The 15,485-nt window shown below is 41.2% G+C and overlaps 2 protein-coding genes across 2 annotated transcripts in view; one reads left to right on the top strand and one right to left on the bottom strand.

Moving 5' to 3' along the window:
• Nucleotides 1-9,860, top strand: part of Tfb1m (transcription factor B1, mitochondrial) — a 63,745-nt gene extending 53,885 nt beyond the window's left edge. The window contains exons 6-7 of the mRNA XM_004628561.2: nucleotides 7,354-7,481; nucleotides 9,518-9,860. Coding sequence (XP_004628618.1) covers nucleotides 7,354-7,481; nucleotides 9,518-9,770 — 381 coding nt within the window. The 3' untranslated portion in view covers nucleotides 9,771-9,860. The remainder of the gene's footprint in view (nucleotides 1-7,353; nucleotides 7,482-9,517) is intronic.
• Tiam2 (T cell lymphoma invasion and metastasis 2) overlaps nucleotides 9,843-15,485 on the bottom strand; it is a 128,490-nt gene continuing 122,847 nt past the window's right edge. Inside the window, exons 22-27 of the mRNA XM_023712191.1 lie at nucleotides 15,141-15,249; nucleotides 14,505-14,563; nucleotides 13,788-13,893; nucleotides 13,197-13,284; nucleotides 12,701-12,855; nucleotides 9,843-11,066 (exon numbers count right to left, since the gene is read on the bottom strand). Of these exons, the coding sequence (XP_023567959.1) occupies nucleotides 10,417-11,066; nucleotides 12,701-12,855; nucleotides 13,197-13,284; nucleotides 13,788-13,893; nucleotides 14,505-14,563; nucleotides 15,141-15,249 (1,167 nt within the window). The 3' untranslated portion in view covers nucleotides 9,843-10,416. The remainder of the gene's footprint in view (nucleotides 11,067-12,700; nucleotides 12,856-13,196; nucleotides 13,285-13,787; nucleotides 13,894-14,504; nucleotides 14,564-15,140; nucleotides 15,250-15,485) is intronic.

Genomic DNA, 15,485 nt, shown 5'->3' with positions numbered 1-15,485 from the left:
ATGTAAACCCATAATGTGTTGTGTTACTTAGTGCTGCTAACCTGCATATTCAAATAGCTTTTCTTTTCCTTCTAAAAAAATCATTTTAACTGGGCAGTATACAAAAACATCAATTCCATACTTCAGTATAAAGCCTGATGGTTTATGAAGCATTTTCTTTTGTCATTCAACTTCTCATCACTTGTAGCAGCCTGGAGACAATGGGACAAGGGTGCTACCTCTAAGAGGATCCCTGAGGACCAGGGAAAACAGTTGGATGGCATTTTCTTTAATAAGGACTTTGAAAGCCACCACTAGAGACCATGCATGGAGAATGCATTTAAAGAGGTCAAGGCTGAAGGCAGACTAACTCTGGGAGGATGTTGTAATAGAAGAGGTGAAATAGAGCTAGGTTACTGTAGAACGCAGTGTTGTGCAGAAGATGGATGGGAGACCGAGGTGTTCACAAATGCTAGAGATAACAAGCCAGTATGCCTAGTGCAGTTAAGATCATATGCAGTCTACAAAAAAGAAACCAAACTATCATCATCATTTCCAGTCCGTATTGGCACCCTACATTTTGAAATGCTTAGTAGTAGTTTTGGGCTTAATCTGTTTAGAATATTTTCAAGAAGCCATGGAACATCTGGCTAGTGATAGGCTAAATTATTAGGACACTTGTTTTGAGAGTCAGCCATCAGCACTTGTTCTATCCTTTAAAACTCCTCAGCATTCTAACTCATTCTGCCTTTCTGTTCCTTCAAGCTGAGCTCTTGATTTTTCTTGGCTATGAGTGGAGTCCAGGATTATATATGTGTTCTTGGTGAAAAGATAAGGGAAGAGGCCGTTTCAAAACATTTCATCAGAAAGCTCTCACACACGCCATTTTGTTTTAACATGCCGTTTTGGAAAACCACTTCCTTTGGCCATTTCCAGCTACCAGTGGGGCTGAAGCATGTGCATCTGGCTTTTGCCTTCCATGTGGGCTGCATCTGGCAAAGGTAGGGCCTGGCTTCGGGGCGCTGCAGGGCTTATCGTCCCCACTACATAGACTGAGTCAGGAAGGTCTGAGTTGATTGTGATGCTTTCCCAAGCAACAGTGAGTGTTCAGTAAGGGAAGCAGCTGAGGTTTGGCTCTAGATCTTAGGTGTCATGTAGTACCTACACATCTGTAGCTTTGGAAAATCCCCAACACTTAGGCTTGGGCTCCAGCATTTTACCGGTTGGCCTGGGATTAAATTTAGTCTAGGAGCATGCCAAGTGATTCTGTTTTTTTCCAAATGCTGCCCAATTGTACTGAAAAGTTGAGGTTCTATGTAAAACATTTTTAAAAATTGTCTCTTCAACCTTGAAAATGATAGTTCAAAGTAAGGTTGTTACCTATCCTAGTCCCACAATTTTAAGGTGACCTGACTTGTGACCCAGTGTTAGGAAATGAACAAACAGTATCTGTTCTGAGCACTGACAGATCATGATCTGTTTTCCATCTCTGTGATCACTTTGATGTGATGCTGTAGGCTAGCCTAAAGACTTTAATTTCTAAAGTGGGTAGTTTGTAGATGAGCTATTAATAGTGAAGACCGTTATAAGTGAAAAATATTACTTGGTTTAATTTGTGTTCTTAAATGTTTTAGGAAGCCTTACTGGTTTTGTTGCCTTTCATAGCAAAGCAATTATGTGTCTATACCTGTAGGCTTCGTTTTCATTTACTCTGCTATTTGTTACCTTATTTTTTATTCCTGTGAGAAGGGATTGTGAGGATTGTTTTTGTGTATCTTCACTACATAACTTTAAAGTATTGTCTTTGAATTTTGTGGCAACATTTGTATTGTAATTGCGTGTTTTCAAATTCATACATAGCATCCATATGTATTGTTGTTATTGCCCTAGCATATTCTTTATGTGTCTCTTGGAAGAGCCAAGCATCTTCTGACTGGTCTTCATTGCTGCTTTATCTGAGGTTGTGAGCAGTCAACTTTGTCCAGGCCTCTCCTGGACTATGCTCTTTTACCTAGCTGGTCTGTTTCATCTTGTCCCTAGTCCTCATTCTAGGATCTTCCTGGGTGGCTTCCTATGGACTTTGTGATTTTGCCAAATTAGAGAACTAAGAATTACTAGGAAGTGTTTCTCCTATTCATTGTTGTAACTCTGGTGATAGATAAGGAGAATGGTAACATCTTCTTCCCACCCCCTAGACTGCCATGAATTAAACCAGTAGAGTAAGAGGCCTGGGAGATAGCTCAGTAGAATAAGCACTTGCCTGGTAAGCGCAAGGGCCTGAGTTCAATCCCCGGTTCTGCCAAAAAATAGTAGAGTCAACTTGTAAAAGATGACAGCCATCCTTTTCACCTTTAAAAAGGCAGAAAGTCTTTCAGGTCAGAAACAGGAGAGGATGACAGAACAGGATAGCATTGACACATATGATTGAGAAAAACATCATCAAAAGAGCTGCTATGGTGCTGATACATCATTCAGAAACCCAGTCCCCTGCATACACAGTTCAGTCTCCCAGGCTGTGGCCAGTAGCCATTATGACTATATCCACACTGAATCCCTGGCATAGTGCAACCACAATAATAGTAAAATCCGCCACTACAGGAAATAGATGTACCGAGTAGGCATATCACAGATGGTAGTGTCTAGTCCTTTGACAGTTGTGGCTCTTTGTGAATATATTTACATCCATGTTCATCTATGTTTCTTTTGATAGTATAGCAGTAGCATTTTTTTAAGTATTTTTGAGAGTTTATTCAGATTGAAACCATCTGTAAGGGCTGATAGTTGTGAGTTCTGGAGTTTTTCTGGACCTGCAAAACTAGGGGCCAAACTGTCACACCTGTCCAGTATGCTGTCACACTGAGGTCCCAGCAGGGCAGCTCCAAGGCTCTTCAGGTAGCTCCTAAAAACCCAGGACTATCACAGCACATGCCCAGGACAGTCACACTGGGAACTTTAGTTGCTGTGCTCCACACACCTAGGGCATAATAGAGAAGACTTTAAAGAGCCTTTTCCCCCAGGATCATCCAGAAACTCTAGATTAAGTGAAACAGAGGAAATTCCAATCCGTTTTTTAATTTTTATTCCTCTTCTACTATCTTCAGCATTAAGTACGTGCTTCCTTGAATTTTTTTCACCTCTGGACCAGGAGTAACTGATTCATATTATTACTAAATGCATAATTTTCATACTCATACATGTATTTACATACATAAATACACAGTAAAAAAACTTCATCGCTTCCCTTCACCAGTGCATTGCTTAGTGCCATTTCACACTGCTACTCATGCTCACTCTTCATCTCAGGTCCAGTTCTTCCCACTGCTTGTGCTCTGCAAAGGAATGCTGACTGCCCAGGATCTGTTGGCATGATTGTAAGAAGGAAGAAACCAAAGATGTATAGAAGAAAAAGGTAGTGAAAAAGTTCTGCAGAAATTAGAATGCTTACAGTAACCTACATATTGTAAACATAATTAGCTACTGAGAGTATAGTAAATCTTTACAGAATACATTGATTTGTAATACCTGGGGTGCTTTCAAATTTTTGCACCTGAAATTCTGTCCTTGAATTGGGTTTGGGTCAGAGATTATAGACAAGGTAAACCAATTCTAAGTAATTTTATCTATATTTACATTTTTTTTAAAGTTTCCTATGAAACGTAATTATCACGTCATTAGGCATGGATAACCTGCCACCCTGTTATCCTCACCTAGAGAAATTACAGCTCCAAGGCCTGAAATGCCCCAATGCAGACTGTTACTAGCTTGGTGTAGATCTTTGAAGATCTCCAGAGTGCTTATCATACCTATACCTTCACCTGACAGAGTGTGACTCTCCCAAATCCTTGTCCTGTGCTCCTCCACATGCAGCCAACAGCCTTCCAAACCAGGCAGATGCCTCCCATTCCTGACCACCCAAATCTGTCCATGACATTCTGAACTGGGAGCCCATCTGTGGCCCCTTATGATGAGTATTCCTTGTAGCCTATTTTTCTTACCATGCCTTCTGTTGTTTCTCACTTATGCATGTATGTTGTCTGGTTAAAAGGTAATTTTCTAACCCTTTTTTCTTGCTTCTGGTTTGTCTTTATCATCATCTTGAGAATATAGTCTGTTTCACTTATGTGTGTGTGTGTGGCAGTGATTTACCTCTTCAGCTTGTGATCAGTAACTAGGTTGTATATTCTTCATTGTGGTCAATGCATCATCCTACAGGTCTGAGTTCTGGTGTCTAAGATGTGATTCTTGCCCCTGGTCACTTCTGAGTCGAGTGATGCTCTGAGCTGATAGTCATATCCTAGACACTGGCCTAGAGAAGGTGGGTCCTGGGCCTGTCAGAACCAAGGCTGATGCCATGGAGGAGCAGTCAGTTTGGTACAGTGCTGACATTATGACAAGTCAGAGAGGCAAAAACTTAATTATATATTCTTAATTTGGAATATTACTAGGTCATTTGGGTATATGTACAGAGTTTGGAAAGGGGCTGGCAGTATTAAGCTGGAATATTTTAAACGCATCTATTTCCTTTTGTATCTATTTTTGGGAGAATCTAACCTTTTAATAGACTTTATACTCAAAAAATAATGGCTATAATTTTAAGCATTCAATTATAAGTAAAAAGCACTTTTGTATCTGTTACCATAGTTACTAAGCAGCCTCCCTGTGGTTCTAGAGTCAGTGGTCTCCATCATTCAGAGTAATTCTAACAAATGTGTTTGGGGGAAGGATTTGAGGAAAGGGTAAACTGAAGGGTCCCTTCTCCCTGTATCAGGAAACCTGACTGGCTGAGCTTTTTTTGCCACTGAGTATTAGAGTCCTCCACCAAGTAGTACAGTACTGTGTTAAGACATTTTCTTTTAGCTGCAATACAGTGTTAGATAATTTAACTGGGTATCAGAATTGAATTCTAACTTGAAATTCTTCTGCAATAGTTTGCATAGGTTACTGCTATGTAGATTTCAACCTACAGAAATGTAAACAAAACAAGTTAGTAATTACTTGTACTGGCAAGCACCAACTATATCTTAAAGGACTGAAATCAGGCAAATAAAGACAAGACTGTATTTTAAAATCCAGGGAAGCCAGAAGTGACAGACTCTGTGCTGAAGAAAGATCACACCCATGTGTGAAGTTCCGCCTTTGGTCTCAGCAATTCTTGGACATCATGTAGAGTTTTGTCAGTTTTCATGGTTTTAGGGTTGCTTAAGGATTAAATTTTATCTTACGCCTTAGTTTACTGGAACGTAATTTTATCAGGAGACCTGCAGGCTGCTCACTCCTGGTGACTCTGGAATTCCTGACAGAGTTGACTGTGTCATGTGGTAGAAGGGGCTGGACAAGGTACAGAAGATGAGCTGCAGTGGTGGCAGAATGAGCTACAGACACACAAATGCCAGGAAGCTCAGAAAGTGAGTGGAACCAGAGAAGGAGAGAAGTTGAGAGGAAAACCCCAGAGCCCTCAAAGACATTTCAAATCAGAAGCATGAGGGTAGGCACTTCAGGGTTAGTGGGAAGTCACACACTTCAGCATTTGGTGTATGTGCTTCTCCCACTGTCACCCATTCACAGACTAACTCCTTCCACAGAAAGGTGAAACAGGAAACCACCTTTTTTCCCTACAGTAGGACTCCTCATCCCGAAGCCCAAACTCACTTCACAATCTCTTGTCTTCCTTAGTTCCTGTCTACTCTGTGACCACCAGTTTTCAGAAGACCCCTAAATCTGTCCAGTGTGTACTATTCAAGTCTGAAGAAAGTTCTGGCTTCTTAGATTCCTATGGGAAATACTTAATTACTAAATTTGAAGAAACTGATTAAGGAAACCATAGAACTCAGTTTGAAAGGTCATCAAGAGCATTTAACACTGTATTTAGATTGTTACTGTTCTTAACCACTGTTTCACCATACAATCTTCCATAAAAGTAGGGGACATTTGGAGGCACTGTTGGTGAAGAAAGGCGTCTTCCACTGGTAGTTCTTGCCCTCCCATGTGGAACCTCCCTCGCATCCCTGTGTTTTCAGGCTTGCAGTGTATCCACAGTAGGTGCAACTTCAGTGACTTAAAACTCTGGGGACAAGATCAGAGCGGGTAAGGGTGGCCTGTGAGGCGAGTCACCCCTGCATGAAGAGCACTGTCAGCTTTCAGGAGCCCATGTGGCTCCCTGAGGCACAACATGTATTTGGTCATTTTCATTGCTTGTCCACCAGGTCCCACAGCATAGGCTATTGTTTTTCCTCTACCCTAAATAAAAACAGTCCTCTCCCATCTTCATGTGTTACCGGCCGTTTTCATAAGGAATTATATAGCCACATGGATTTTGAGAAATCTCAGAAGAAATAGTAACCTGTATGGGATTTTTTTAAATAAACATTTTGAAAAGCAACAGAACAGCCATACTGCCTAAATCACTGCACCTTCCTAGCCTTTGGAAAATGACATTCCAAATAGCAAATTTAACACTTCCTGGAGACCAGTGCTTTGGTCTGTCATGGGGAAACTTCCCGTTTTCCAAGTCATGGTGGTCTCTGTCAGAACTGTTTAGACTCCATTTCTCCCTTTGTTTTTCAGTATTTTTCCTTTGAATGTGAGCCCATTTGGGGGATAAAGCTGGTCATAAATCTCTTACCAGATATGTCACACACTTCAGCATTTGGTGTATGTGCTTCTCCCACTGTCACCCATTCACAGACTAACTCCTTCCACAGAAAGGTGAAACAGGAAACGTTTTATGTTCATATAATTTTAAAAATCTCAGCAGCTGCTAGCAACATAAATATTGTTAAACAGTGACAAATCTTTCAGTTTTAGTGCTGCCTGTCCCTCCTGGAGCATGTAGCATTGCTTCCAGAAAGAGATGTAGCTCTGTGGAAGACCATGTAGATGAATTCAGCCCAGCTGAGTAATTGGTGTCTGTACCAAATATAGGTGGTATCCTGATTGATTCTCTTTCCAGATTTTAGCACTTAGTGGTCCCAGGGGGCTGTCTGCCTTCTGCTTTGAAGGTCTGCCTTATAGTCAGAACTGCTGTTGCAGCTTATTTTCTTTCTCAATGCTAAAATGTCTTAATGCTACTATGTGCCTCCTAACTTTAATGAGCATTTCAGTGCATGGCAAAAGGCCACTGTAAAACTGCATTTTAAAATTAAGTGATCATCAGGTCCAGGGCTAGTGGATGTCATTATGGAGTAGGTACAGCCAGCTGGGGTTTCTGAGCTACCTCAAATCCAAAACATAGCCTCTTATGCAGCCTGGGAACAGGAAACAAGCACAAAGAAAAGTACATTTGTCAAAACTCTTCTTAACAGCCCATATTCGTGTGATTTTCAAAGATGAATTGTTTCATTATGCCACAGTGATACACACTTGTTTCTGTTGAAGGTGGACGTTGGTGTGGTGCACTTCATGCCTTTGATACAGCCCAAGATAGAGCAGCCATTCAAGCTGGTGGAAAAAGTCGTTCAGAATGCATTTCAATTCCGAAGGAAATATTGCCACCGAGGCCTGAGGTAAGACTGCTACCTTCTCCTTTTTCATCTTGTGACTCTTAAACATAAATTAGTTAAGATCTTGTGATGGGCAAAACTTGCCTACCACTGAGGATAAGCGAAACCACCTGAAATGCCACCTGCAAGTTGTGTTGGTTTGGTCCAGAGTACAACTGAAAATAGTTTCATGGCTCGTGCTGACCTGTATGAAAGAGGCCACTTCTCAGTCACCCTTAGATGGATTCAGGTAACTTTGTACAAGGCATGTTCTGTGCTGAGTTACCAAGTCTTTAACATCATCCGGCCGCTGTGAACCACTGGTGGTCCATGATGTCCTTTTGGGTGGCTTGTACCACAGGAGGTATGTGCATGTCTCAGTGGGCATCTTATACCACTGGTGCTAAAAGTGGACCAATCATGCATGGAACAGTTATACATGTACCCCACCAGTGGATTAAGCCACCTGGCAGTGAGACACACAAGTACAGCCTGTTAGCTGTGATTATGCACCTGTTAGCTAAGAAATAAACATAACTTCTGAGCTTCCAAAACAACATGACAGCAGTCTTCCTACAGGCATTTTCACTTAGCCCAGAGCTCCTCTGTTCTACTCCTTACTTTGCATGGGCATGTGCCACCCACAGCAGGAGCACAACAGCATAATAATTTAAAGCCTTTGCACCTCTGTAAGCCCTACTGTGAGTTGTGAGAGTGTAAAGAATGTTTACTTAGACCCAACTGGCCTATTTAAGAAAGAAAAGCATAAAGGACTTCCATATTATGTAGTCAATATCTAGCTTCACAGCAACTTTTCTCATTTCCTAAGACTTCCACACATAGCTCTATTTGACTTCTCTTTATGGGGATGGGAAATGACCTTGTATCATGTGATATTATTTCAGATATGGCTAAGCAGCTGTTTTGTAAAGTTACAACTATAAAACTTCCTGAAGATTTCATATGGTGGGTGTTAAGTCTTAGCTTACTGTTTTTTTGTTTTTTGTATTTTAGGGAAGGGTCTACAGGGTGTTCACGGTCTCACTAGATCAGACTTGTAGTGATCTGCCTGTTTACAGCCTCCCAAGAGCTGGTATTATAGGCATGTGCCACCACACCCAGTCTCAGAAGCCATCTCAGCTTGCCCCATGGGATGGGATCAGCACCACAGGCTAAGGGATCAATCCCCAGCCCCATGCCTGCTTACAGGTGTTTTAATTCAGAGCTATTTGGCCGACCTACTGTTAATTCTTATTATGACAAACAGCTGTACAGAGTGTGAGCAAAAAGTACTGTTTAGTTTCATTGTTGTGGCTTCTTTGATGACTAAATCAATTAAAAATATTTACTTTTTTTCATTTTTGAGGAAGAGCTAGAAATTGCCTAATTCCAACTAAGGTGGATTGGGACATGCTTGAAAATAAAATAACTTTGTATTTTCATATCAGCTATTTTGTAATTTTGATAAACAGGGCACTCTTTTGTGGCAGTGTCCCAAAGGTACAAATTAGGAAATCAAAATTAGAGATTGGTTACATAAGAAATAATACAGCTTTATCAAAATGAAAGTCAACTGGGTGTAGTGGCACATGCCTTTAATCCCAGCATTCAGGAGGTGGAGGCAGGAGGATCCCTGTGAGTTCAAGATTCACCTGGACTACATAGTGAGTTCAAGGCCAGCCCAAACTACATAGGGACACTCAGAGGGAAAAAAAAAAAAATTTCCACAACACCAAAATAAAATGCAAGACAGGTGATACACATTTCTACAAGAATTCAACTGAGCAGCTATTTCTTTAAACTTACCTTAAAGCAGAATGCATCAGTGCTGCAAAGTTTTTCCTGTTGTGGACACACCCTGTGAGTCGGGTTAGCTCTGCCTCCAGTGGGTCACTCCTGGTGCCTGTGCTGTAACCCAAGAGGCTCCGGCAGCCACTGCTGCTGCCACACCCTCAAGGAACAACTGCCAGGAACTGCATGTGTCATTTTCAATTGAGAGTAGGAGACAGCACCGTGAGTCACAGAAGTTAAGTGAATGCTGATTTTCCCCTTTCCCTCAGCATGTTATTCCCCGAAGCTCGGCGCCTAGAAAGCACGGCGAGACTGTTGCAGTTGGCAGACATAGATCCCACTCTTCGGCCCACCCAGCTCTCGATTCTGCACTTCAGGAGCCTCTGTGACATATACAGAAAAATGTGTGATGAAGACCCACAGCTTTTTGGTTATAACTTTAGAGAGGAGCTGAAGCAAAAGAAAGACAAATCGCAGGCAAAAGAGAAAGAAGGGAGTTACGGACTTGAGGTGCCGCTTTAGGGGCTCTTGACCAGACAGGTTGATCCCAGTGTGAGCTGCTTCTGTGTGCACTTACTTTTGCAGAATGACAATAAAATACCAGTGACCAGGTGACTTATGTTCCTTTTACTGTACAGCTTGGTAGAGAAAATAAATATAAGATACAGTACAAGCATTTAATATATATACTACATAGATATGACATGTTTAGTATAAACAGCCTCTATTACAACCCTACAAAAATGAACTATCTGCATATTGTACCCCAATCCACATTAAAATAATTTAAATATATTTTAAATAAAGCAAAAACAGCCCAAAGAAAATGCCCAGAGGATTGAAAAAACAAAAATGATCCTTTTGAAAGCTATTAATCACAACTTCGCCATCATTTTTCCACATAACTTAAAATTAGAATGTAGTTTTCAGGATTCTAAATCATTTTGATACCTGCTCAAAAGGGATACAAACTAAGTAATTTACAGATTCTGACAAGTTTAATCTAGTTTTCTGATCCACAATAAATTAAAATAACTTAAATCTTTACAACAATTTTGTGGGAAAATGCATACTGCACAAAACCAATGATGAATAGTTTTTCTGCAATTTTCACTTTACCACCAGTTTAAAAAGTGAGCAGTGTAACCCTTATCTGGATGGAATTGTACTATGATTTTCCATGGCTCTCTGTTTCATAAAAACACTCCTCATTGACAACTGAAGTTAAACTCTGGACACTGAATTCTCGCTCTAGAACAAAATTGAGGTCAATGTTGATATTTTCAGGTTGGCTGTCAAGGGACTGGTGACGAGTCTGCGCCTTCAGCAGAGCTCCTCTGTCCCTCCTGGTGCTGTTCGCCTTTCGTTTAATGGGGCAGAAATGGGCCCGGACCAGCTTGGGCTGCTCCACGTTCGGGCCTTCATGCACCCCCGTTCCAGGCTGCTGCTCCACAGGGTGGGCATCAGGCCCCTCGGAGATTCTCAGTCTCTGGAATTGAATTTCAATGTCCTTGGTGGGGCTGCTCCGTTTCAGAGTCTGGTGGTAATCCTCCTCTTCATCGCTCAGAATATCACTCTCTTTGATGACACTGTCAGGAAATTCTGCCAAGCCCACAGGGGGCTCACCCACAGGAGGGTCGCCCACTGCAGGAGCTGCACTCTTGCAATCCTGCCTGCTCTCGGCCGCAGAGCAGCCGCTGCTCTGGGTGCCGCTGCTCAGGCTGCACTCGTCCGAGTCCAGTGAGTTGGCCTTGCTGCCCTCACTGGGCCACTCACTGCTGCAGGAGGTCCTGAGGACTCTGAGAGACCGGGACGATGCTGCAAAGAGAAGCACATTTCCCTGGGTGACACACAGCTTACATCGTGTCATTTCTGTATTTAGGACAGGGTCTCACTACACAGATCGGACTCATAGTGATCCTCCTGTTTTCAGCCTCCCAAGCGCTGGGATTATAGGCATGCGCAACCATACCCAGTCTCAATTGCCCTCTTGGCATGCCCCAGGGGCGTGGCCGGCACTGCACGCGCTGGAGATCTGGGATGCCCTGCCTAGCAGACACTTTAATCCGCTGAACTATCAGGCCAGCCCACAGGCATAAGATTTAACATGTTAACCACTTAAAATTTTGTCATCTGACTTTAATTACCATCTATGCTGGCATTTGGACAAAAACAAAAACTGCAAGCATAGCAGTTTTTTACATAACTTTATTTGAAAGCATATGTTGAAGGAGCTTGGTATCTTTAGATCCCCAGAGCATCATTATTTATGAACTACCTCAAGGGGTAGGATTATTTTTCCAGGGAGTAAATTGAAGTTAATCACTAATAAAATCTACATTTCATTATTTTATTAAACTACTGTATAATCTGATAAGGTTACCATATGTCTATGCACCATATGTCTATGCATACCTTCTTATCTTGTTCTTTTTCTTTCATGAGAACCGTTACTGCTAGAATTTCCAGCCAACTTTTGGAGTGTTAATAACATTGTGTGTGTGTGTGTGTGTGTGTGTGTGTGTGTGTGTGTGTGTGTGTAGTTGTGTCTGCGTTTAACTTTGTTCCCTTGGGTTGAAGGGGAAAAGGGCACTCTTAATTTTAGTGTTTTTGTAGAGAATAGCAGCACGTTAGTTCTGAGAACCATAGCTTATTTCAACAAAAGAAAAAAAATTACACACATATGAAGAGGTCAGAGTATGGTCAAAAAGAAGTTATATGCTTAAGACTAAAATCAAGAACAAAGATAAGACATCTAATACAAAAATTTCCAAAACTGAAGCCGACCTTGTAGAAACAGGCAGAAAGTTCAAGAATGGCATAGCCTGAAATGATTCCTTGCCAACTTATTAAATGCAAGTATGAAGTTTCTTGATCTTAATTCATTAAGTACAGTGGCATTTCAGTTCTCATCATTAATTGATTTTGGAAGGCACAATGAGTACCAAACAAATTACTTCGGCTGGAAAGGTAGCAAATCACAAGGCAGTCCATACCCACAAGTGCCAGCTTACGGGTGGACCACCAAACAAGGGCCGGGATAAAACTTGCATGCCAAAAATGGGTCAAGTACCAAATTCAGTGAGTTCCAAAGCAGTTGAATATGAGGGAACAATTGTATTGAACTAGATGCCTGGTGGTGTTCAGATCCCTGGGGACACTGCAGTAAAATAAAGTCCCTGGACTCATGTACATCCTTAGTGGAAGAAAGAAATAAGATACCAAGTCTGGCCTCTGTCAGCTTGTGAGAGAAAAAAAAGATGAGGTGGTGGATGTAGATATACTTTATAAGAGTAGGAGCAAGAGGAATATTTAGGTCTCTTAAAAATAGTTACCTTGTGATGATTTACAAGAAATAGCTCACCGCTACATTATAAAGAGTATATACTCTTTTAAGAAACCTAATTTTCTTGAATAAACACAAAATTCTTGAATAAAAGCAAAATTCTCACCTAATTTGGCTGAAACAGGAACTCGGTTCTTGAGAGGTACCAGGCGATCCTTACAGGTCTTCTCCAGGGGTGATTCACACTTTATATGACGCCTAAAGTTTTCCCTCAGAATAGAACGAATCACCTTAACAATGTTGGTTTTGCTCTCGCTGTCACTAGTAGGAGAAAGGAAAGCAGCATGGTACCATCCCTGATGCCCGTGAGGCATCACCTTTCTCAGCGCTTCCTTGCAGATCCTAGACTAGATCAGCAGCAGTTTTCCAACCTCTGTACCTGGGGTTTCATCACTTAGAGAAGCAGCAAAAAGTGCTTGGTCCAAAATTTGGATACATACATCTAACTGATGTATTCTTCTAGACTCTGACACATGCTTTTAGGGCAAGGGGAGACCAAATTAATATTCAGGGGAGCATAAAACTCTCTTAAAAAAAAAAAAAAAAAAAAAGCATCAAGATCCCTGTTTGTATTAGTTTTAATTTTTACAACTCGGAAATACCTGCAACATAACTGAAAAATGGTTTCTGGCCGTCCTTCTATTTCCGACTTTATATGGATCAGCTCCCATATGGAATTATTTTCTGTCCCTGCATCAAAAAAAATGAAACAAAGGAGTTTACAACTTTGCCAAAATGCATGGTTAAGAACACTTATGAAGCTGAAAATTGAAGTCTCAAACATCATAATTCTGGAAACATCTCCGAATATTTTTTTAGGATCAAACCCTTTTAAAATATCATGTGCTATACTCAAGGAATTTTCTGTTATTTAATGGTAAAATATTAAATTTTTCAATCTTCAACAAATTTAAAGAATCAAGAAAATTAGAATAATTTTGAAAACTACTGATTACACAGATGAAATAATGAAGGGCGGTAATTGGGAAAGAAAAGCTGTGCATTGGTATTTTGTTTCTCTCAAAAACTTTTCACGAAACATCAAAACAACCTTTCCTACCTTCACTTTCCTTGCCTATAATAAAAGACGCCAAAAACAATCCCCTAGTCTTTTTTTTACCCCCCTAGTCTTTCTACATCTTTATTCTACAATTCAAATAAGTCTCTTAAAATACTTGCACTGCAAAAGTTACCTGCTGTGTTTCCCAGTCTGACTTGCAGTGCAGATATAGGGATCAGCCAGCGGAACTTAAATGGGTCCAGGTCAGCAGAGCTGTGTGCAGGCCGGGAATTGGAGGGCTGAAAGGTGCAAGGCCCCAGAGAAAAGGTTAAGGAAGCTCCTGTGCACAGCAAATAGAAACTTCATCTCTTCCTGTGTTCAGGGATCCATGCAGCGGCATGGGCAGTCACAGCACAGTGAATCAGATGTGTGCTCAGTTTTCAAAGACCTCCCGGGTTGGTGGGGAAAGCCAGGGTCATGGTTCAGAGTGTCCCAGTTCCCAGGTATCTAGGCAGCAGTATCCATGTTCTCCTGTTACTGCTGATTGTTGGTATCCAGAGCTAAGCTATGACTTGGGGGTTTGGTTCAGACTTTGTGGTTGGTTCGTTTTGAGTCCAGGTAAAAGGTATTTGAAAACCAGAGTTACACAGATTCTTCCAAGTTTGCAACAACATGGGCATTTTGAGGGCCATAAAATACTTTTCTGCGTAGGACTGACATGAGTATTTGTACATCTACTTAAAAGCAGATATGGTCCCTCTGTGGAGCGACTCAGAGATGTTCTGAGTAACTTGATTTGGTTGTCCTCTCAGAATACCAACAGTCAGGGTACGTAACAGGCTCTGCAGTCCAGTGTTACAGGAAGAGACAGCCATGAAAGTGTGCTCTAATTAAAAGTAAGTCATCTTACCAGTTTCTTTTTCAGTTTGCAGTTTTCTTTATAAACCAGTATGACAGCTCTCTTAAAAACTAAAGAAAGAAAAAGAGGGAAGAAAAATTTTATTTTATACAAATTCTTCCAGGGTTAAAGAATGTCTTACTGAACAAAGCTCTTCAAATTTATGAATCTCTAAATCTGTAAGCCCCATTATACCAAAAATTGTGGTGAATACAGAGTACTTTTCTGTTTTGTTTCTTCTATGAAGAAATTCTATTCTAAATGATCCTAGAACTACTTTTTTGTTTTACTCAAAGTTGAGATTATGGTATACATCTGTGACCATACACTATCTTTACATACCTATGATTCCAATCCCAGGTCCCACTGAGAATTAGATTTTTGCATAATAGCAACCCATTAAGATACCAAGTGTCCAGATAGCCTGTGGAGATCTGCTGCTGTTACTCTTGGGCTGAGTCAAGCAGCAGAAGGAATAACAAGACAATGAGTATGCAAAGCCACTGTGTTTTAGCTAGTTGCAGGCAGGCTAGGTTAAGTCACTGGCCACCACAGCATCTCTTCTAACACCTGGAAATCTAGCAAGGCCAGTTAACTTCATTGTTGCCAGGCTCATTTAAGGTATGTTCTTTTGAATGGAATACTAACCAAATACCGTAAGCTCAAGGTCCTTTCTGGCTTTTCCTAGAGAAAGAAATGGATTCAACCAGGAGACTGTAGAGTGCATCAGAAGTTCTCCCATGGAAAGTTCTGTTACCTAGATTGTAAAGACAGGAAATAAAGATGTGGCAACTCTGGGGTGGATGGTTGTATAATGACTGATAACACCAAGGTGAATGCGTTTTGTCTCAGTGCACCCTGATGGACACATATGTGAGGTGTGCCTCATCGGCAGCTCCATTTCACTAACACTTCGCCCATGGGTCGGTGCTCATCCAAAGGCCTGTGCTAGCATCTGCCGTGGGTCAGCGTGCTGTATCTGATTCCCAGACT

The sequence above is a fragment of the Octodon degus genome, unplaced genomic scaffold (assembly GCF_000260255.1).
Source record: "Octodon degus isolate 3935 unplaced genomic scaffold, OctDeg1.0 scaffold00024, whole genome shotgun sequence".
Taxonomy (NCBI): domain Eukaryota; kingdom Metazoa; phylum Chordata; class Mammalia; order Rodentia; family Octodontidae; genus Octodon; species Octodon degus.
Note: the sequence above shows the minus strand (reverse complement) of the source record. Positions and strands in the feature narration are given on the sequence as shown.